The 21345-nt window shown below is 40.2% G+C and overlaps 2 protein-coding genes across 4 annotated transcripts in view; one reads left to right on the top strand and one right to left on the bottom strand.

Annotated features, from left to right (window-relative positions):
• Positions 1-8459, top strand: part of stub1 (STIP1 homology and U-Box containing protein 1) — a 54367-nt gene extending 45908 nt beyond the window's left edge. For 2 of the 3 annotated variants that reach the window (XM_059654149.1, XM_048551848.2), the window contains 3 exons: positions 299-355; positions 6053-6169; positions 6255-8459. In XM_059654149.1, coding sequence (XP_059510132.1) covers positions 299-355; positions 6053-6169; positions 6255-6380 — 300 coding nt within the window. In that variant the 3' untranslated portion in view covers positions 6381-8459. The remainder of the gene's footprint in view (positions 1-298; positions 356-6052; positions 6170-6254) is intronic. The other variant, XM_048551849.2, reaches the window with a different exon arrangement.
• A 1845-nt stretch (positions 8460-10304) lies between these two features.
• jmjd8 (jumonji domain containing 8) overlaps positions 10305-21345 on the bottom strand; it is a 32057-nt gene continuing 21016 nt past the window's right edge. The window contains exons 6-9 of the mRNA XM_048552507.2: positions 20123-20242; positions 17811-17878; positions 14104-14238; positions 10305-13272 (exon numbers count right to left, since the gene is read on the bottom strand). Of these exons, the coding sequence (XP_048408464.1) occupies positions 13192-13272; positions 14104-14238; positions 17811-17878; positions 20123-20242 (404 nt within the window). The 3' untranslated portion in view covers positions 10305-13191. The remainder of the gene's footprint in view (positions 13273-14103; positions 14239-17810; positions 17879-20122; positions 20243-21345) is intronic.

Here is a 21345-nt window from a genome sequence, read left to right as displayed (position 1 = left end):
CTTCTTGCATGTTTGTTTCCACTTGTAGTTGGATTTTGTCCCTTGTTTGCATGGTCATTCTTCAGAGGGAAGGAAATAAAACAAACTTTAAGGTTTTCTACTCAAAAAGAATACGCAATAATCTCTTTTGTTCCCTTTATTTGTTAGATGCTTCTGAACTGGTAAATCATGGAAAACCATGGTATTTTGTTTTGCTTTTACACAGCAAACTGATCCTGCAATTGTGCTTTATATTGGTAATGTTCGCAATTGTGATTTAAGTTCACGCTTAATCACTCATTTCACCTGTATTTCACAGGACAAGTACATGAATGAAATGGATGATTTATTCTCCCAGGTGGATGAAAAGAGAAAGGTGGGTTGCTAAATGGGGAATTAGAGCTTTATGCATCCTGCTGTTATGTATATGCTAGTTTTTGTTGGCATCAAAATAGTTATTATTCATACAGCCCAAATGTGCTCATGCCGTACAGAATAGTATCTCAGCATCAAAGGTAAAATCCAGTAAAGGCGATACAGTAACAGCATTCTATTCACCACTGATCAGAGAGTTGGTTTATGCTGTTGCTTATCCTGGAGGATTATATGGCAGCAGAAGAAGTTGTTGATGGTGAATGTTGGCTACTCCATGTCTGGCTGGGACACCCTGGATGGTCCTTGTACTTTCTGACATATCTGTTTATATTTAAATCATGCTGTTAGGGTTTTCTTTATTTCCCCTTTTAAACTCTCAAAAATAGAGAAAGCAAACAAAAGGCAGGTGGTCCACGTAGTGAAGGAGCAGTGAACCGGGTAGAATGCATATCATGATGAATCTGCTGATGGATTCACCATGACTGAAAAAGCATAAAATGGTAATTAATCATATAGGTGATGTTGTAACACTAAAACAAATTTGTTATCATTTTTTTATTCACCTGGGCTTTATGGAAAGATGTGGATTATAGACTTGTCTGAATTAATTCACAAAATGAAGGGATGAATTGACAACACTGTTACTGCACAGGTGTAGGGGAGTATATATTGGAATGGGAAGAAGATTGGTTAGCCAACAAGAAAGTTGTGGTTCATTTTCTGGTTTGCAAGATTGAATGAGTAGTGTGCCACAAGGATCATTGGGGCTGCAACTGATAACTATTTATATACATGACTTGGATGAAGAGATCGAAAGTATTGTTTGCTAAATGTGCTGATGACACAACGATAATGAAGTTGCGGAGAGGCTATAAAGAAGTGATTGGCAAATATCAGGCCAATGGAATATAATGTGGGAAAATGTGGAATTATTCATTTTGGCACGAAAAATCAAAAAGAAGCATTTTATCAAAATTGAGATTGACAAGCTCTGATGTGCAGAAGGATCTGGGAGTCCAAGTGCTTGAATCACAAAAAGTTAGTCTAGGTACAGTAAATATTTAGGAGAGCTAATAGAATGTTATTATTTATTTGGAAGCAGAATTCTCAATCACGCTTGAAACTGGTATGGAATTTAAGGCCTCGCAGCTTGAGAAGGGAGTCTTGTTGCTCAAAACTATGTTGGGCGGCAACTACTGAAAAACCCTATTTTCTGAATTTGGGCTGAGTAAAATAATGAGGATTTGCAGATAATCATTCACATGGCAATACGCTTAATTGGTATGTCCAGTGTCATATTTGAGATGCATTATTATTTGTTTCAGACTGGATGAATCTTGTCTTCAGATGACACATATTAAATATATCTTTAATGTTCTGTGCTGTTCAGTATTGCAGTAGGGATTTGAAAATTCAGTTTCAAAATTTTTGAAAATAAACTCTCAACTTGACAATTTCATAAACTTCCTGCTGCTTTGGGAAAACAGCCACCATAATCAAAGACCTCTCCTACCCCAGTTATACTCTCTTCCACCCTCTCCAATCAGGCAAAAGATACAAAAGTTTGAAGCCACATATCCACAGGTTCATGAACAGCTTCTTCCCTGCTGTTATCAGACTTATGTTCAGACCTTTCATATGTTAGAGTTGATCTTTCTTTGCACCTTCTCTGTAATTGTAAGATTATATTCTGCATTCTGTTTATTACCCTGAGGTACTAGTATAAGGTATGATTTGACTGATTAGCAAAACAATATTTTTCACTCTATCTCGGTTCCTGTGACAATAATAAATCAAATGAAATTCAGTACAATTTCTACTAATGTGAATTATAGTGATTATGATAGATTAAAAGCATCTGAGATTCTTGTGCGTCCTCCAGCGAGATTTGAACCCTTGCTAAATTTGGCATACTTTGGCCAGAGTTGAGATGTCTACCACTATCAGAGCGTGGTGATCAGCACTGGGAAGATGAATGAATTTAAGGAGGAGATAGATTTTTAATTCGAAATGGGATAAAGGAATACGGGGTTGAAGCAGCAATCAGACCAACCATAATCATATTGAATGGCTGAGTAGAATCGAAGGGCCAAATTACCTACACCTAGTTCTATTTTCTGTCCTGAGTTTATCTTTTTCATTCATACTAGTTGTCAATTTCTAAACTTTCCCTGTACATTTGTCGGACTATTTATTTGCAGAATTCAAGATGTTTTTCTCAGGACTGTTCTGAATGATTCCATACACCAGATGCCACCATAATATTTCATAACTGATTTGATGAAAATGATGGACTTGAACCTCATAATATTTTACAATTTGTGCATGACTGCATTTGACATGTAGACCTGTAGTTACAACTGCTCTGTAGAGCATGAGCTTGGTATTGAGTTTGAGAGTGCAGACTTCAAACACTCTGTTCTCTCAGGTATCCGAAGGTTGCACTGTCACATTGGAGTCAATGTTCAACTTCTTTAATATCTGCTCACATTGAAAGGAGCACCCCAGGAATGGAAAATGATCGACATTGCCCAGGGGCCATGTCATGGATTTTCATAGTTGAAGGTTGGGCCAGGAGGGTGCTGTAGAGAACTGTTGTTTTCCACATATTTAGCCTGAGGCACATGCTCTCCAAATGCCTTGGTGAATGCATAGATGACTTGTAGTTCGGCCTGAGTGTGTGAATGTGCGTGCCTTGTCGTTATAGCTTAGCTTGAAGATTGAAGTTGGGGGATAGTCTTGGTTCTGGCTTGGAGGAGTTGAAGATTGAAGAGTTTTTACTTCTCCTGTAGGTTAGCTCCACCCCACGGAGCTTCATGGAGATGGGATGGAGTGTTAAAATGAGAAAATGGAGAACAGCACTAACACAATGAAACAGCCTTGCTTGACTTTGCATCTGTTTGGCGTCCATAGTAAATCTGCTGGTGAGGATCATGTCATTGTGAAGCAGGTAGAGAATGGTGAAGAAGTTTCACGGTCACCTGAGATTGAGGAGGATATTCCACAATCCCTCACAATTGACAGAGTTGAAAGCCTATGTGAGATTGAAGAAGGCTGTGTACTGAGGTTGGTGCTGTTCCTTGGACTTTTCTTGGATTTGTCGTGCACAGAAAATCATGTCCATTGTACCTGTTGATGGGCAGATGTCCCATTGAAATATGGAGGAGCTTTTCAGCCTCTCAGAATTTTCTCAATGACTTTTCTATGGCAGACAGTAGAAAAATCTCCAATTTCCACAGTTGGACCTATATGCTTTCTTGAAACTGGTCATAATATGGATAGTGACCATAACTGCCTCACATTCTACATAGCTATGGAGAAGGAGAGGATTAAGCAGAATGGGAGGATATTTAATTGGGGAAGAGGAAACTATGATGCGATTAGACATGAGTTAGGAAGCATGGACTGGGAGCAGTTGTTCCATGGTAAGGGAACTATCGACATGTGGAGACGGTTTAAGGAACAGTTGTTGGGAGTGATGAGTAAATATGTCCCTCTGAGACAGGCAAGAAGGGGTAAGATTAAGGAACCTTGGATGACGAGAGCGGTGGAGCTTCTAGTGAAAAGGAAGAAGGTAGCTTACATAAGGTGGAGGAAGCTAGGGTCAAGTTCAGCTAGAGAGGATTACATGCAGGCAAGGAAGGAGCTCAAAAATGGTCTGAGGAGAGCCAGGAGGGGGCACGAGAAAGGCTTGGCAGAAGGAATCCGGGAAAACACAAAGGCATTTTACACTTACGTGAGGAATAAGAGAATGGTCAAAGAAAGAGTAGGGCCGATCAGGGATAGCATAGGGAACTTGTGTGTGGAGCCTGAGGAGGTAGGGGAAGCCCTAAATGAGTTTTTTGCTTCTGTCTTTACGAAAGAAACCAACTTTGTAGTGAATGAAACCTTTGAAGAGCAGGTGTGCATGCTGGAATGGATAGAGATAGAGGAAGCTGATGTGCTGAAAATTTTGTCAAACATTAAGATTGACAAGTCGCCAGGCCCGGATCAGATTTGTCCTCGGCTGCTTTGGGAAGCGAGAAATGCAATTGCTTCGCCACTTGCGAAGATCTTTGCATCCTCGCTCTCCACTGGAGTCGTACCTGAGGACTGGAGAGAGGCAAATGTAATTCCTCTCTTCAAGAAAGGAAATAGGGAAATCCCCGGCAATTATAGACCGGTAAGTCTCACGTCTGTCGTCTGCAAGGTGTTAGAAAGGATTCTGAGGGATAAGATTTATGACCATCTGGAAGAGCATGGCTTGATCAAATACAGTCAGCACAGCTTTGTGAGGGGTAGGTCATGCCTTACAAACCTTATGGAGTTTTTTGAGGATGTGACTAGAAAGGTTGATGAGGGTCGAGCTGTGGATGTGGTGTATATGGACTTCAGTAAGGCATTTGATAAGGTTCCCCATGGTAGGCTCATTCAGAAGGTCAGGAGGAATGGGATACAGGGGAACTTAGCTGCTTGGATACAGAATTGGCTGGCCAACAGAAGACAGCGAGTGGTAGTAGAAGGAAAATATTCTGCCTGGAAGTCAGTGGTGAGTGGAGTTCCACAGGGCTCTGTCCTTGGGCCTCTACTGTTTGTAATTTTTATTAATGACTTGGACGAGGGAATTGAAGGATGGGTCAGCAAGTTTGCAGACGACACAAAGGTCGGAGGTGTCGTTGACAGTGTAGAGGGCTGTTGTAGGCTGCAGCGGGACATTGACAGGATGCAGAGATGGGCTGAGAGGTGGCAGATGGAGTTCAACCTGGATAAATGCGAGGTGATGCATTTTGGAAGGTCGAATTTGAAAGCTGAGTACAGGATTAAGGATAGGATTCTTGGCAGTGTGGAGGAACAGAGGGATCTTGGTGTGCAGATACATAGATCCCTTAAAATGGCCACCCAAGTGGACAGGGTTGTTAAGAAAGCATATGGTGTTTTGGCTTTCATTAACAGGGGGATTGAGTTTAAGAGTCGTGAGATCTTGTTGCAGCTCTATAAAACTTTGGTTAGACCGCACTTGGAATACTGCGTCCAGTTCTGGGCGCCCTATTATAGGAAAGATGTGGATGCTTTGGAGAGGGTTCAGAGGAGGTTTACCAGGATGCTGCCTGGACTGGAGGGCTTATCTTATGAAGAGAGGTTGACTGAGCTCGGTCTCTTTTCATTGGAGAAAAGGAGGAGGAGAGGGGACCTAATTGAGGTATACAAGATAATGAGAGGCATAGATAGAGTTGATAGGCAGAGACTATTTCCCAGGGCGGAAATGGCTAGCACGAGGGGTCATAGTTTTAAGCTGGTTGGTGGAAAGTATAGAGGGGATGTCAGAGGCAGGTTCTTTACGCAGAGAGTTGTGAGAGCATGGAATGCGTTGCCAGCAGCAGTTGTGGAAGCAAGGTCATTGGGGTCATTTAAGAGACTGCTGGACATGTATATGGTCACAGAAATTTGAGGGTGCATACATGAGGATCAATGGTCGGCACAACATTGTGGGCTGAAGGGCCTGTTCTGTGCTGTACTGTTCTATGTTCTATGTTCTAATTATGGTGTTTGAGATCTTCCGGCTTGTTCTCTTCCAGACAAGGGCAATGAGGTTACAGATTCACTTCAAGTGTGTCCTTCAGGGTGTTTGACACAGAAAACTAATTGATATACAAATAAGTAGCAGAAATTCCTCTCATTGCTGGACTGTATCTAATCTGCTCCTCTTTGATCTGTATAGAAACGGGATATTCCTGACTACCTATGTGGAAAAATCAGTTTTGAGTTGATGAGGGAGCCATGCATCACGCCAAGTGGGATCACATACGACAGGAAAGACATAGAGGAACACCTTCAGGTCAGGAAAGGGGGGATAAAGAATGAATTATGACATTTAGGTACATCAGACCAAACATATTTAACATATGCATTTCTTTTTTCAGCGGGTGGGGCACTTTGATCCTGTAACGCGAAGCCCTTTGACCCAAGAGCAGTTGATTCCAAACCTGGCTATGAAGGAGGTAATTGATGCATTTATATCAGAAAATGGCTGGGTGGAAGAATACTGAACTGGATCTAACAGCATCAGGACTTGCGCATTTGCACTGCAGCAGCAACTCTGACTTGTACTAACCAGATGAGTGAGAGTGAGCAAGCCACGGAGTCTGAGCAACAGAGAGAGAGAACGGGGATGTGCAGGGGACACCTGTGGCTGTACGCCTGACAGGTCACTTACCATTTTGCTTGTGTTTAAATTTCTTTACATGCATGTATGTAAATCTCATTTGGCACGGAAAATCTGAACCTTGAACAATTATTAAAGTGTTTCTGGCTCTTTAATAATGCTTGGTGCAGTTGGAATAGTCTCTTTCACTTGATTTTGGTTTTATCTTTTTTAATCATGAGACTAATTAAGTGAATTCTGTTCTGTAGTACTTTGAGGTGAGCTTTGATTGTGAAATGTTGTACCTGATTTCTGTAAGTCCCCGACATTAAGTGTACTTGAGCAGCTTGTATGCCTGAACATTTAAGTTTGTTACATGCACCGTTCAAACTTCATTCCTTGCTCCTTTCCCACATCAGATCTGTTTGCTGCCATAATGCTTTGCCTTTCAGTTGGAATCCGTGGCACAGTTTTCTGTGGGTGCTGTCTGTATGGTCATCACCTGGTGTGTCTCAAGAAGACAGTGTAGGATTGTGCAGTGAAATTTATGACTGCTTTCGGTGCTTGTCCTGGGTTTGCTTCTGATAAGTGGTATCCACCTACATGAAGCGAGCATGAGATCGATATGTAGAATTCTTTCCTGGAATTACTCTTGGTTACTGCAGCCAAATCCAGATGCAGGCACTAGTTGAGTGGTTTGTTCTTGACTGAAATTGCTGTGGATCTGTAACTAGTCACTGTGTGCCTGCAAGATGTGCCAGCGATAGCTAATGTGTCCCAAGGACAGGATCCAGTGATATCAATTGATGGTAGCGCCTGTGATTATGTTTTGAGAAGTTTTATTACAAATATGCCATGGAGCATTTTAGATCAGTTGTTAAAACAAAATGCTCATCTGTACCCACAGTAGAGTGGTGACTAGGAGCAGTTCAGGGTAGCTCAATCACTCACAACAAATGTGGATAAAACGTTTATGCTCAGTTGCTGAATAGTAAAGCAGAAACACTTGAATTTGAGGAAATGGAATCTATTCAACAGACCTTTGGACTTCTCTTCCCTCCCTCTCTCTCATTCCCGCACCCCCCACACAAGCATACAAACGTATTTTTAGATGGGAAGATAACTGTTAGTGAATACTAAAATTTTTAATTGTTTTTCTGTGTATTTTTGTCCTATCTTAAAGGGGTTACTTAAAAATATTAGCCCAGGAGATCCCAGTCTATAATGTCTTTCTAGCAGTATTTCACATGGCAATCTGAGGTTTGATCAATTTTATTTTTAATACTTTACAGAAATTCAGAATCTATCTGGATGCAAGTATTAAAATATACACATTTCTAGGTTGTTACATCCCTCTTAAAGGGAGTATTCATTACCTTAATAAAATTATGTGATTGGAATTTTGGTTATTGTGTAAATTATTCACATTCTAACTGCCAATATCTCTTCCCTTTCCTCCTCCACATTTGATGGTGGTGAGATGTCACAGCACAATATGGGTTTCTGTCCTGATGATATCTAACTGCACTGAAGGATTATTGGGATGGAGAATGTTGTTTGATATTGCATCACCCTGGGTGTGTAATAGCTTGGGATTTCTACTGCTGCCACTCGGATTTTGGACACTGATTAATACATAACCATTGTCTGTCTGATATCCCAATCAGGAACTCAAGGCCAAGAAATAAGTTTTGCTTTGCGTACCTGCTGTGGGTGAAATGTGCTGTTCTACCTTCATACAGTTGCTCCATCTGCTTCATGGTTTTTGTTTTGCTTTTACTAGATCATTAAATATAACAAGTATACACTTTGTTTTCATTCATGTAATATGGGCAAAGACGTCTAGAGACTTGCAACTGCAGTGATTTCGGTTAAGTTTTATTTTAAACATTAATTATTTATGTATGAATTTTGAGGCACCTGAAGTCAGGTGTTTTGCGTATGTTTTATTAAATAGATGAAGAATTAAACAGTTGTTAAAATATCATAGTTTACAATGCATATCTGATTTGTATTGGTGTGTAGATGATTTGGATCTGAAGCATGGCTGAAATTACTGTTTCATATCTTAAACTAAAGAGAGAATACTCCACTGCACCAAAGTCAGTTCAAAATTCCCCCTGCAGCCAGATAATGTGACAGGCCTGATGGTTCTTCATGCACCATTGCTCTGTATCACAGAAGGGATAGTTTTGCTAAGCAAAACAGGCTTTAAAAAATCAGTCATTAGTCTTGTCCATCTCTCTTCACCTTTGTTCATCAACATACAATCCTAAAAGGAGAATGGCCTAAATTGAGTTTTCTGCGTGCTGCCCTGATGATCGTGTGGATTTCATAACCCTAGGATAATTTGGCCATGGCTAGGAAACATTGCTGTTATAGGAATATAGATTGTGCATCCCAGCCAAAGTATGGAACAAACTGAATGTATTGTTTCACCGTTGCAGCTATTCATGTGTTTCATGAATTGCACCCTAGGCGTGTAAACCTGCTGACTGAGACATATTTTAAGACACCTTTTGTGTGGATTTGAGGCCTCTATCTAATTAGCTGTCAGAGAGAAAATCATCCTCTCAATCTGGATTGGATTTAATACGATGTCTGAAACTTGAATAGTCAATGTTTGTTTAGCAGTGTGTCAACTAGTGATAATAGTTAAAGCAGTTTTCTATTCTACAATAATTCCAGAAATTGATTGCTAATGTTACTTGATAGTGTCTGACTAGGGGTAAAACCATGTGACCTAATAAAGTAACGCAAGTTGTTTCTTACATGTCATGGGAGCAATTGATTATTTTTCCTTTGTTCTTGTGTGTGAATGTATTTGGAGGTACTTCCTTTGGGAAAAATATGGATTTGCTTTAATCACTTTTGTCCCTCCCATTGTCCCAGATGAAGGCAGTTAACTCCCATATTTCTGATAAACCTAACCCAAATTCAGGGGTATGCAGAGGTGATCTGTAGGGTTGATTTTCTGCAATTCTCTTCCTGTTTCATTCAGACAATATCAGTCATAAATTCTGGCATGATCTATGTGCTGTATTGGATTTTTGAGTACCTATAATTGTGCAATTGGGACCTAGTTTTCGGTGGTGGGTGAGGGGAATATTGTGAAAGATAACAGAACAGACGACCAAGGGGTCATTTCCCCTATGACCTTGCTTGTATGAAAGAATCCTTCCTCGAGTTGATCAAACTTGAAAGTCAAGCTGCAGAATTTTTTTGGTACCTGAATGAAGCAATAATGTGCAATCAAATAATTTTACTTTTCCATAAAATCTTGAAAAATATTATTTATGCAAGAGTGATGGATAAGACAGCCTGAGCTTGCTAGATGTTCTAAGATTTAAGTTTTGGTTATGTTGATTTTGTTTTGAGATTACCTCACTTTTCAGTAATTCCTGATTACTGTATATTTGTTGAATAAGTCAATGTTATACTGTACTGTCTTAATGTACTGAATTGGGATGTTTTGCTTGATAGGTTCTGTAATTGTGATTATAGCAGATGCAGAATAAAGGCTCTATAACTTTGTGGGTGAAGTATGCTAGTGAATAACTACAGGCATCAGCATTGTTGGGAGACTAGACCTAAAGTTCAGTGGTGAAGAATGAACATTAGAGGAGGGGACACACCTTTTTCTTATGTAGTATAAACTATAGTCATTTGAAACTTGATGTATTCTCTCATCTGTCCTTATACGTGGAAGATAAAAAACTTTAGCAAAATCTGGGTTTTAACATTACGGAAGAGACAGCCACAGTAGATCTGGCATTTTTAACTATGTTGCATGCTGAAATGAAGAGGCTTTTTTCAGGTTTACATTCAAATCTTTATTTTTCACACAGATCATCCAGTACACCTTTGTATGAAATGTTAAATTTTGTAGTAAAGAACAAAAAGTTACAGCACAGGACAGGGCCTTCGGCCCTCCAAGCCTGCGCCGATCGAGATCCTCTAAGCCTGTTATCTATTTTCTAAGGTTCTGTATCCCTTTGCTCCCTGCCCATCCATGTACCTGTCCAGATACATCTTAAAAGACGTGTCTGCATCCACCACCCCCGCTGGCAACGCGTTCCAGGCACCCACCACCCTCTGTATAAAGAACTTTCCACGCATATCTCCCTTAAACTTTCCTCCTCTCACTTTGAACTCATAACCCCTAGTAATTGAGTCCCCCACTCTGGGAAAAAGCTTTTTGCTATCCACCCTGTCTATATCCCTCATGATTTTGTAGGCCTCAATCAGGTCCCCCCTCAATCTCCATCTTCCTAATAAAAATAATCCTAATCTACTCAAACCTTTCTTCATAGCTAGCCCCTTCCATACCAGGCAACATCCTGGTGAACGTCCTCTGCACCCTCTCCAAAGCGTCCACATCCTTTTGGTAATGTGGCAACCAGAACTGTACACAGTACTCCAAATGTGGCCGAACCAAAATCCTATACAACTGCAACATGACCTGCCAACTCTTGTACTCAATATCCTGTCCGATGAAGGAAAGCATGTCGTATGCTGCCTTAACCACCCTATTGATCTGCGTTGCCACCTTCAGGGAACAATGGACCTGAGCACCCAGATCTCTCTGTGCATCAGTTTTCCCCAGGACTTTTCCATTTACTGTATAGTTCACTTTTGAGTTAGATCTTCCAAAATGCATCACCTCGCATTTGCCCGGATTGCACTCTGACATTTATCTGCCCAACTCTCCAGTCTATCTATATTCTGCTGTAATCTGACAGTCTCCTTTACTATCAGCTACTCCACCAATCTTGGTGTCGGCTGTGAAGAAAAATAATCAGAGTTAATGTTTTGGTTCCAGTGACCCTTCCTCAGAACTGGGGTTCAGAACAGCTGAGGAAAGATCGCTGGACCCAAAACGTTAACAGATTTTTTCCTGCATCGTCCATATTACAGCCTTGGTCCAGATGTCACCAAAAGAGGCGAGAGTGACTACAATGGCTCATCACCATGTTCTGGGCAGTTATGGACAGATACTAAATTCTTGGCCTGGCACATTGTGAACAAAAGAAAATAACTAAAGCAAGTACAACAGGCAGTCACTTACACACTCCATAGTGGGAGCCATGTCAAAGCACCACTGGTCCAGCACTACTACTGACCCAAATGTAGTCTCCACTCTATGCTATGGTCCCTTCAATTCATCAAGGATTTGGCTAATTATTTATTGATGCAGATATTATGTAAATACTGTAACATGAAAATTTGACAAATACTCAGTCACCTTTCTGCCAAATTAAATATTTCCATGTCCATGTATGATAGATTTTATGCAAGGTGTCCTGGATGAGAGGTAACAGGGTGTAGAGCTGGATGAACACAGCAGGCCAACGTTTCGGGCCTGGACCTTTTTTCAGAAAAAGGGTCTAGGCCTGAAAAGTCAGTCTTCCTGCTCGGCCTGCTGTGTTCATCCAGCTCTACACCTTGTTATCTCTATTCCGGGGATATGATCAGTTTTGGATAGCTGAGAAATTTGATCAACTCAGGAGTCACTAATAATAATTTACTAAAAAATACAAGTCACTAAACATTATATCATTTTAAACAGAAATTCAGCAACTCTGGCAGCATTTTTAGAATTATATATACACATATGCACATTGCTAATTGAAGGCGTATCTTATTTTTAAATGAATCCCACCAGGTTCCTGTTCACAGCAATGAATGTATTTAAGTTTCTTAACATCAAAAAATATTCTGAAGAAATATTCACAAACTAAGTGGTAATGGTTAATTGTCTAGTAATCAGATCGTAGACCTAAGTGGAAAGTTTAAACTTGCAATGGCTAACTCCTGATTCTTCAGTGTCCTGTAAAGATGGCTTGGGTCAGATCCATGTGACTTGTTCTAATAGTTACCAAAGAAATTTAATTCTGTTTAAAACTCAAATGTCCTGGGTAACTCCTTTTTCTTGTAGACTTGCTCGCCGAGCCAGTGTGCGATTGCAGATGTTCTGTCACCCTGTTAGATAACATCATCAGGGCACCTCTGGTGAAGCACTGGTGTTCTGTCCTATTTGTTGGGTGGTTAGAATCACCAGCAAACAGAGGCTTCTAAATAACAAGCAAAACAGAACACTAATACTTAAATTACTAACAGTACTTCAATCTGTACACATTTTTCCAGTTTAAAAAAAAGCATCTGAAGGAACCTAATTAATTTTAGATCTAGATAGGAAACCTGGCCTCATTTACAGTTGGTGTTCCTGATAATTGTGACTTTAAGTGAGGACTAATCGTAAATGCATATTAATAGTGACTAGTATTTTCTTCAAATAGTCACTCCATCTGAACAGATATTGCTGACAAGGGTCTCTTCTGACCTTTGTCTTTAGCTGCAGCAATTTTGCTTCATCAATAGAATCTATAGAAGTCAAAAGGATTTAATCTGCCTCTGTGCTATGAGCAAAATTCCTACCCAAACAAAGACTATTAGAAACTTTATCCAAGCTTCCCCTTCCCACACCAAACCACCCTGCCTCTCTCAAAATGAAAAGGGGAGCACAGACTCTTAGAAACATGTGGTTAAAAAAGGTTTCTTGGTAACGATAACTGATGCCATGAACGTATCCCAGCCAGATGGACTGTAGTGGCTTTTTCCAATCCCATTCATTGCTGCTCCCATTTGGGGAAGTTGTGTTGAAAGGTTTAGGGTTTCAAGTTACAGGTCATATAGATTTTCTGAGTTCTACAGGGTCATCCTAGAAACGTGGAAATGAAGACACTAGTGTCAATATTAAGGGTTGCGTGCCACCAACGATCTGGAAAATACAACACCTACAAAAGGAAAAAACAAGTTTCAATTAATGTTACAAACATCTCAAGGAGGTAAAACATGACATGATAAACTAGGTGGGCTTTATGTCCAGTGCACCACAATATAAATGTTAACTTCTCTCCACAGTGCAAAATGTTGTAATCAGTGAAATCTCACATCTCACCCACATACTCCTAAAAATATTACTTTGACAGACTGTGTTGAAATTTAACTGGAAGCATCACAATCAATACCACTACCTACTTTTTCAATCCTGAGCTCATTCTTTGGAATTCCTTCACCATCCACCTTTTAACATCATAGAATACATTTCGGTAACCCCTCTTCATCTCTCTGAATTGGTACCAATTATTGTTCTTAGAACATTGAGCCCCTTCAGCTGCTCTGATGTACTTCACAGTTTCCTGCTGTTGCCCCGTAACCCTTTACTGATCAAGAATTTCTCTATATCAGTTGTAAGTATGTGCAGGGACTTTGCCCTGACAGCTCTCTGTAGCGAGGAGTTTCAGTGACACTCAACCCTTGAAAGAAATCCCTCCTTGTTTCAGTCTTAAATTGACACCACTTTATTCTGATGCTATGCCTTCTGGTCCTAGACACTTCCATGAGAAGAAACATCCTCTCAGCACTTAAGAATCCTATATTTCGATGAGTTAACCCCTCATTCTTCTAAATTCTAAAGAATCTCAAATTTTTAAACTTTTGCTCATAAAGCAATCCCTCCATATTCAGGATCACTCTTTTAAACTACCTAAAGGCTGTGTTGTAAACAAGTTTTTGGTGTCCTTGGCAATTGTGGATTGTATAAAATGGACAATGTTTTGGCTTACCTCGCCTGGGTGAATGGTGCACTCCATGGGTTTGTCCAATTCTGATAAATTTGGGTAAGTATCCAACATCCAAGAGAGTGTGGTCCTATTTGGGTGAAACTCTGGTGTTTTTCCCGGTGGGTAAAGAAACCAGCGCTGTCCAAAATATTTAAATTGAAGTTATGATCAGTTTTAATCATCAAAACAGGAATAAATCCTTTGAATCGGTCACAGGATTCTGAGAGCAGAAGGTTGGAAACAGTCTGAGCATCAAAAGTCACCTAATTGTAATCGGCTGGGAGAGTGGAAAGAAAGATCAAGGGAAAGCCCATTGGGTTTAGGGAGGGAGAGGAAAGGGTATCATCGGAACAAATGCAACCTTCACCTGGCCTATCTCTGACTTTTTTCTTGACTCCATTTCTAGCCATTGGCTGTCTACTGTTACTAATAACAAATCCTAACTTTATCTAACACCATGCTTCCTGTAAGAAGTCCATTTTATTCTGTTTGTCACATTTGTTCTCACGGTCTTATCTTCCATTCAGCGCTTCCAACCTCCTTCCTCTCCCTCCCAGAACTGTGATAGCGTTCTGTATTCAAAGGATCATCCTCCACAATTTCAACTACCAAGATGTTACCAAACACACCCCGCCCTCCCCGATCACCTGCAACACCTCATCACCCTCACACTGCAACTTGCCATCACTGCAGATGGTGTTATTTCCACACTTTTACATCTTCCCTCCTCACCATCCAATGCTCCAAACACTCTTAGATAAATTAAGTATTTAGTTTGGCTTTCAATCTAGTCCACCATCTTCCCTGCTCACAGTTCAGTCCGTTCCACACTGAGGAAGCTAAATGCAAAGTGGGTGAGGGGGCTTGGAATGATAACTGCACTCGGTTTGTAAGATGGCCTTTTGGTCGCTTGCCATTTTAACACACCATCTTGCCCGAAGCTCTCATTTCCATCCTGAGCCCCCTGCAATGTTTTAGTGAAGGCCAACAAAAGCTGGAGAAACAAAATCTTTTTTGCATTTAGATACTTGGAAGCCTTCTAGATTCCACATTGATTTCAACAACTTCAGAATACAAAATCGTTCCTCCGTTTTCTTTCTTTCTGGCTCTCCTAATACTTTGTTCTGAATTCGCTGATGAGAGGAGGCATCCTTTCCACGCTTATCTTGTCAAAACTGCCCAAGCTGTCATTCAATCAAGAAACCCCTCACTCATCTGAATTCAGTAGAAAAAAAATTAATCAGTGCAATTCATCCCAGATATTGATCTAATTAATAATTAACTTTCTCTGAACCTGTTTCCAATGTATGTACAGCTTTCCCAAATAAAATTTACAGCATTCAAGATGTGGTCTCTCCAATTCCCTACATAACTGAAGCATAACATCCTTTCTATTATGCTGAACTCTGTTTGTAATAATAAAAGATAGCATCCTGTTAGTTTTCTTGATCCCTTGCTTTTATTTACATAACACTGAAAGAAGTGTTCTTCATTTCACATTTAAACACATTATACTCCCAATTACCCATCTTCAGGAAAAGCCAACTACCATCAACTCTATCTATACCCGTCATTATTTCATTAAACTTCTATCATCTTTTGTTCCTGTTAGAGTGAAGGGTAAGGCTGGTAAGATAAAGGAACAATGGATGAATAAAGGTATTGTGGTTCTAGTCAAGAATAAAATATAATTTACTTCAGATATACGCAACTTGATTCAATTGAATCTCTTCGTGAATATAGAGTGTGTAGGGGCATTCTTAAGAGAGAAACCAGAAAAACACAGTGGAGATTATGAGATAACATTGGCAGAAAGAGTTAAGGATAATCTGGGCCTCTTAAGGATCAAGGAGGTCATCTTTGTGTTGAACCCCAGTAGATTGGATTATTCATTTAGAATCTCTCCCAGGATGATGACCTTTGAGATTTTGCCTTTCAAGTTGGTGCCCAGCTCCTCATACTATCTATGCAGATATCTTTCATTGCCCTGTCTGTGCCGCAGCTATGTGCATAGACTATGACAACTGGATCCTTGCCCTTCCCTCAAAGTTCCTGTCCAGCCCTGAGCAGAAGTCCTGTACCCTGACACCGTAGGTGACAAACTGCTGGACCCAAGTTCTTGGCTACATGAATGTTATCAAAACGTGTTATACTGTCCCCTAATATCACTACACTGCCTTTTTCTCCCTAATTGAATGGCTTATTGTACCATGGTAATCCACTCATCCTCATTCAAAACAGCAGAAAGAATCTCAAACTAGTAGGACAGTTACATAGGCTAAGGCTCCTGTACTCCTGACTTCTGGATCACCTTACTTGCTTCATTCACAGTTGTACTATTTTCCCCTAATTACTGACTAAATCAGAAGACCCTTTCCTGGCTCAAAATATCCAGGTAACGTTTCCTCTACCTGACAGAGATTGCACCTTGCAGTATCTGTAGTTTGCTCTCCAGATCACAAAGTCTCAGCTGAAACTATTCCAGCCATAACTTGTTGCTGATGTGTTTGTCCCTGTTCATACTGGCATCCAGGAGCTCCCACGTGTCATATCTGTGACACATCACCTGTCCAGTCATCCTCACTGCTTTTTCTAAATTAAGTACCTAAATGATTTATTCAATGATGTTTTCTTTTTATATATTTTATTAATCCTACCACTAACCACCATTTCAAAAGTTAACTTTGAATTCCAAAAAGACATATTAAACTTGAAGACTTAACTATGTTTTTCTATCCATAGATTCTACCAGATCTGCTGATTTTCTCCAACACATTGTTTTTATTTTAGATCTCTAGCATCCACAGTACTTTGCTTTAGTTAACTTTTCATTTTTTTTAAAAGTAAGTTAGAACCATAGAGATTTACAGAGATAGTCCCACTGCTTTATCAGATAACTGGCAGATAAGCTAAACTAAATCCCACCACTCTCCTTAGCTTAGTATCTTGCTTGGATTATTTTTATCTAGAACCTTATTATCCCTTCCTGTAGTGCTCCCTGTTGCATTCTATACTCTGATAACGCTGACCAAAGTGACATTTTACCTGATCTTTTATCATTATCTCCCTATCTAGATGGAATCTTCTTTCTCCATTCAGTTCTTCAATTCCTTTCACAATTTTGATCGAACTTTAGTCTGACAACTCTGATATCGTGCTACTGAAACTATGCTGTACATCCTAAGACATTAATCATCTTCTGTGATTCAGTACCCAACATGCATCTACTTCTCCTCCTGTAGCCTTACCACTGCCTCGCACAAATTTATAAACCTCTTCACTCTTATGTAAAACCCAAAATGCTATTAGTTTTTTCTTCTAAAACTGATGTCACACTTTTGCAGGAATTTGCAAAAATGTACATTGTTCCTTCATGCCTTTCAGCATCTTTCCATTGAGTTCACACTCCTAATCTTTGTTTCTCATCTTCAACGACAACCGCTCACACTTATCTGTAATAAACTGCATCCTCCAGCTGCCTTCCCAAAGAGTTGGAGGGGTGGTGTTCGAAAGGATGGTAGTATCAGACTCAATCGTAATTGCTGAATGAACTGGATATGTACTTGAAAAGGAAAAACATGCTGGGCTATGAAAAAAATGTTGAATTTAAACTGAATACATCCTTCAAAGGGCTGATAGAGGAACAGTTGTCTGAATAGCTTTTTGCTGTTTAATGCTTGTATAAGTTGCAAATTATATCAAATTCTCACCTTCCTTCCATATATAACTTCAGAATATCCTGCTCCATGCCAATGGAATGGTACTCCTGTCCCTGCACCTAAAAATACATCCACCACACAAAAAACACTTTGTGGTTAGTCCTTCAGTCCATTCCAAATGATATGCAACAAAGTTTATGAGAACGTGCTTCTTTTATACCCATTATGAATAAGTATGGTAGTCACAGGAGAATATTACTGAATATCATTAACACCGTTCCCAGGACATTTGTCCTTTGTTAAAGGGTAGGACTAACACAGCAAATTGTTCTCTCAAATAATTAGGTCTCTTTCGAAATTAAATCTCACATTTAGGTAAATAAGAGACTCTGTCCTTGCTATATTTTATTTCAGTGACTCCTTGGTCTCCACCTAAGTGTAGGCAGCTAGCAACTTATTCCCAGATTTTTACCTGTGACTCTCCAAACAACCACATACAAAGTCTCCAAGGGCAGCCACAGGGAATTCATTTCTTTCATTTTATCACCCTCTCTCGTGAAGATTAAGTCCCTCCTCTATTTTCCATTTCAATGGTAAAGACTGGGATTTTGCATACATGGAAACCCAAACAAAATGACTAAAGGTAAAAGTTGGATTGAACTTTGCAGTAGACAACAGTGTGGAGTTCGAAGAACACAGCAGGTCAGGCAGCATCAGAGGAGCAGGAAAATTGATGTTTCAGGTCAGGACCCTTCTTCATTTCTGAGTTCCTCCAGCTCCACGCTGTGTGGTCTCTGACTCCAGCATTTGCAGTTCTTGATATCTCCACTTGAATTAGGCAGTAGACCATTTGACCCTTGCTTCAAACTAGTCCCTGCAATACTGTGATAACAAAGTGTGGAGCTGGATGAACACAGCAGGCCAAGCAGCATCTCAGGAGCACAAAAGCTGACGTTTCGGGCCTAGACCCTTCATCAGAGGCGCTCTGTTGTGTTCATCCAGCTCCACACTTTGTTATCTTGGATTCTCCAGCATCTGCAGTTCCCATTATCACCTGCAATACTATTATTAGGTTATCTGGTACACCACTTCTGATCTCTGAGATTAGCCACAGACTGAAATCAATCTAAAGAACATGTTCCAATCTTAGGCAGAATCTTGCTTCAATTAAGGTTTCACTGTCAGACATATTTGGCTTTGAATATTAAGAAGAATGTTTTTAAAAAGATGCCTGATCTCTTTTCTAACATTACCTCACTGCTTTACTGCTCCTATAACAGGACCAGATCTTGTTCTTCCTATATCTAAACAGCTCAGTCTCACTATGCTTTCTCTCATAATTGGCTTGCCTTTCCTTGCCCTCTCCGTCACTACTGGTTCAAAGTTATAACTTTGCCTCACAAATTCGTGCCAGCTTCAATCTATCAGCCTTGCTGCTACTATTCGTATTGGTTTGGGCCTGTGACCGTATCAGTATTTCCAAACTGAAAAAACAAATTATATTCAGATTTATTATTACATCTAAGACCATCTCTGCTTCCTAAATCTAGTTGTACTGGCAACAATATTAGGTGGCGTATTTTGTGGCTTGCACAGGCCGTTAAAGTGATCAGGGTGATAGGATTGTTAAGAAGGCGTACGGTGTGTTAGGTTTTATTGGTAGAGGGATTGAGTTTCGGAGCCACGAGATCACCTTGCAGCTGTACAAAACTCTGGTGCGGCCACACTTGGAGTATTGCGTACAATTCTGGTCGCCGCATTATAGGAAGGATGTGGAAGCATTAGAAAGGATGCAGAGATTTACCAGGATGTTGCCAGGTATGGAGGGAAGGTCTTACGAGGAAAGGCTGAGGGACTTGAGGCTGTTTTCGTTGGAGAGAAGAAGGTTAACAGGCGACTTAATAGAGACATACAAGATGATCAGAGGATGAGATAGGGTAGACAGCAAGAGCCTTTTTTGTCAGATAGTGATGGCTAGCACGAGGGGACATAGCTTTAAATTGAGGGGTGACAGATATAGGACAGAAGTCAGTCAGAGGTAGGTTCTTTACTCAGAGTAGTCAGGGCGTGGAATGCCACGCTTGCAACAGTAGTAGACTTGCCAACTTTAAGGGCATTTAAATGGTCATTGGATAAACATATGGATGATAATGGAATAGTGTAGGTTAGATGGGCTTTAGATCGGTTTCACAGGTTGGCGCAACATCGAGGGCCAAAAAGCCTGTACTGCACTGTAATATTTTATGTTCTGTTGATGGGTCTGTTTTGTTCGAAACCAGCAATGTAGAAGCTGGAAACTCAGTGTGGCAAAGATACATGAGCAGAACAGCTGATATCTACGTTTTATGACCTTATGGACTAACCTGCAATCCCAAAGCTGTAAGCCCCACTTGTCCCAGGTAGCTGGTATGGAGGCTGGATATATGTCCTGAACAGGGAGTCCCATTCTGTAAAATTGTTATCTCCAAAGAAGTATAATGTCTCTGTTCAAACAGGAAACATCACAAAAACAGCTGTCACTGCAGACCTTGATTACCAGACATGCATTTGTCCCTATCTAATCGTATAGTCACCTCAGTGCCTTTAATTTCTCACAGCAACAGCGAGCCCTTTTAAATCATTGCAGCTACTTAACATCAGTAGGGTCATCAAGACTAGGCTGCAGTCCAAAGAATGACTCAACATTGCTAAGGAATGTCCACTGACCAAACTTGAAAGCAGACTTAAAGAATTACATCTTGCCGCTGACAAAGCTGTTGCTTGGCTGTAAATGCATATGCTTGTGAAACAGTGACTCACAGGCGGATTTCAGAAGAATTAGTTTGGTCAACAATATCATTGGTAGTGTGTAGTGAGTTTGAGATCTACTTTAAATGTGACACTGGTGAAATACAGGTTAAATTCCATCATGCCATATCTTCTTGATCTTAGTTTGGTTGCCTTGGGGAGTCCAAGTGCCTCCATACAAAAGTAAGAAATTAGAAAATGGGTCAACTCAAGTTGCTCGCATTTTCACTCCTAGCGATCAGATCAGAATGGTACTAATGGAGGCTGAAATACAGGTAACAAGGTGATCATGGACGAATGCGATACAAAATTAAAGTATTTTTTCCCATTTACATCTTCATCTAATATTTATTTATTTAGCAAATGCAAATCCCCACAGACCAGACAATTTGCTCCTTTACTAAATTTAAAGTGACCACTTAGTCTGTCAGAGGGAAACTCCTTGGTAATGTACAGCACAGCATTGTGTCTTTCTCTGCACAAGTACTAAGGTGTTTTGTACTCAGGCTCTGGTATTTGAGGCTTGCTGCTCTGCAGCTTAACTATTGTCTCCACTGTAATCCAAAGCTTAACATTTGACAGATGGTGACTGACACTAAATCTAATAGCTATTCTGGTGATTTCCATTTTTTGATACAGAGCATGTCAGCTGGTAGATCTTGCTCATGAAGTTCACACCTGAAATAATTCTAGTTAAAAGTGGGTTTTGAGGTTGGATGTTATGATATCAGATGTGAACTCTTTTTTTGTGTTGATACACTTAGTACCCCAAGTTTGAACAATAATTCTGGAAAAGGCA

This window comes from Stegostoma tigrinum, chromosome 23, assembly GCF_030684315.1.
Source record: "Stegostoma tigrinum isolate sSteTig4 chromosome 23, sSteTig4.hap1, whole genome shotgun sequence".
Taxonomy (NCBI): domain Eukaryota; kingdom Metazoa; phylum Chordata; class Chondrichthyes; order Orectolobiformes; family Stegostomatidae; genus Stegostoma; species Stegostoma tigrinum.
Note: the sequence above shows the minus strand (reverse complement) of the source record. Positions and strands in the feature narration are given on the sequence as shown.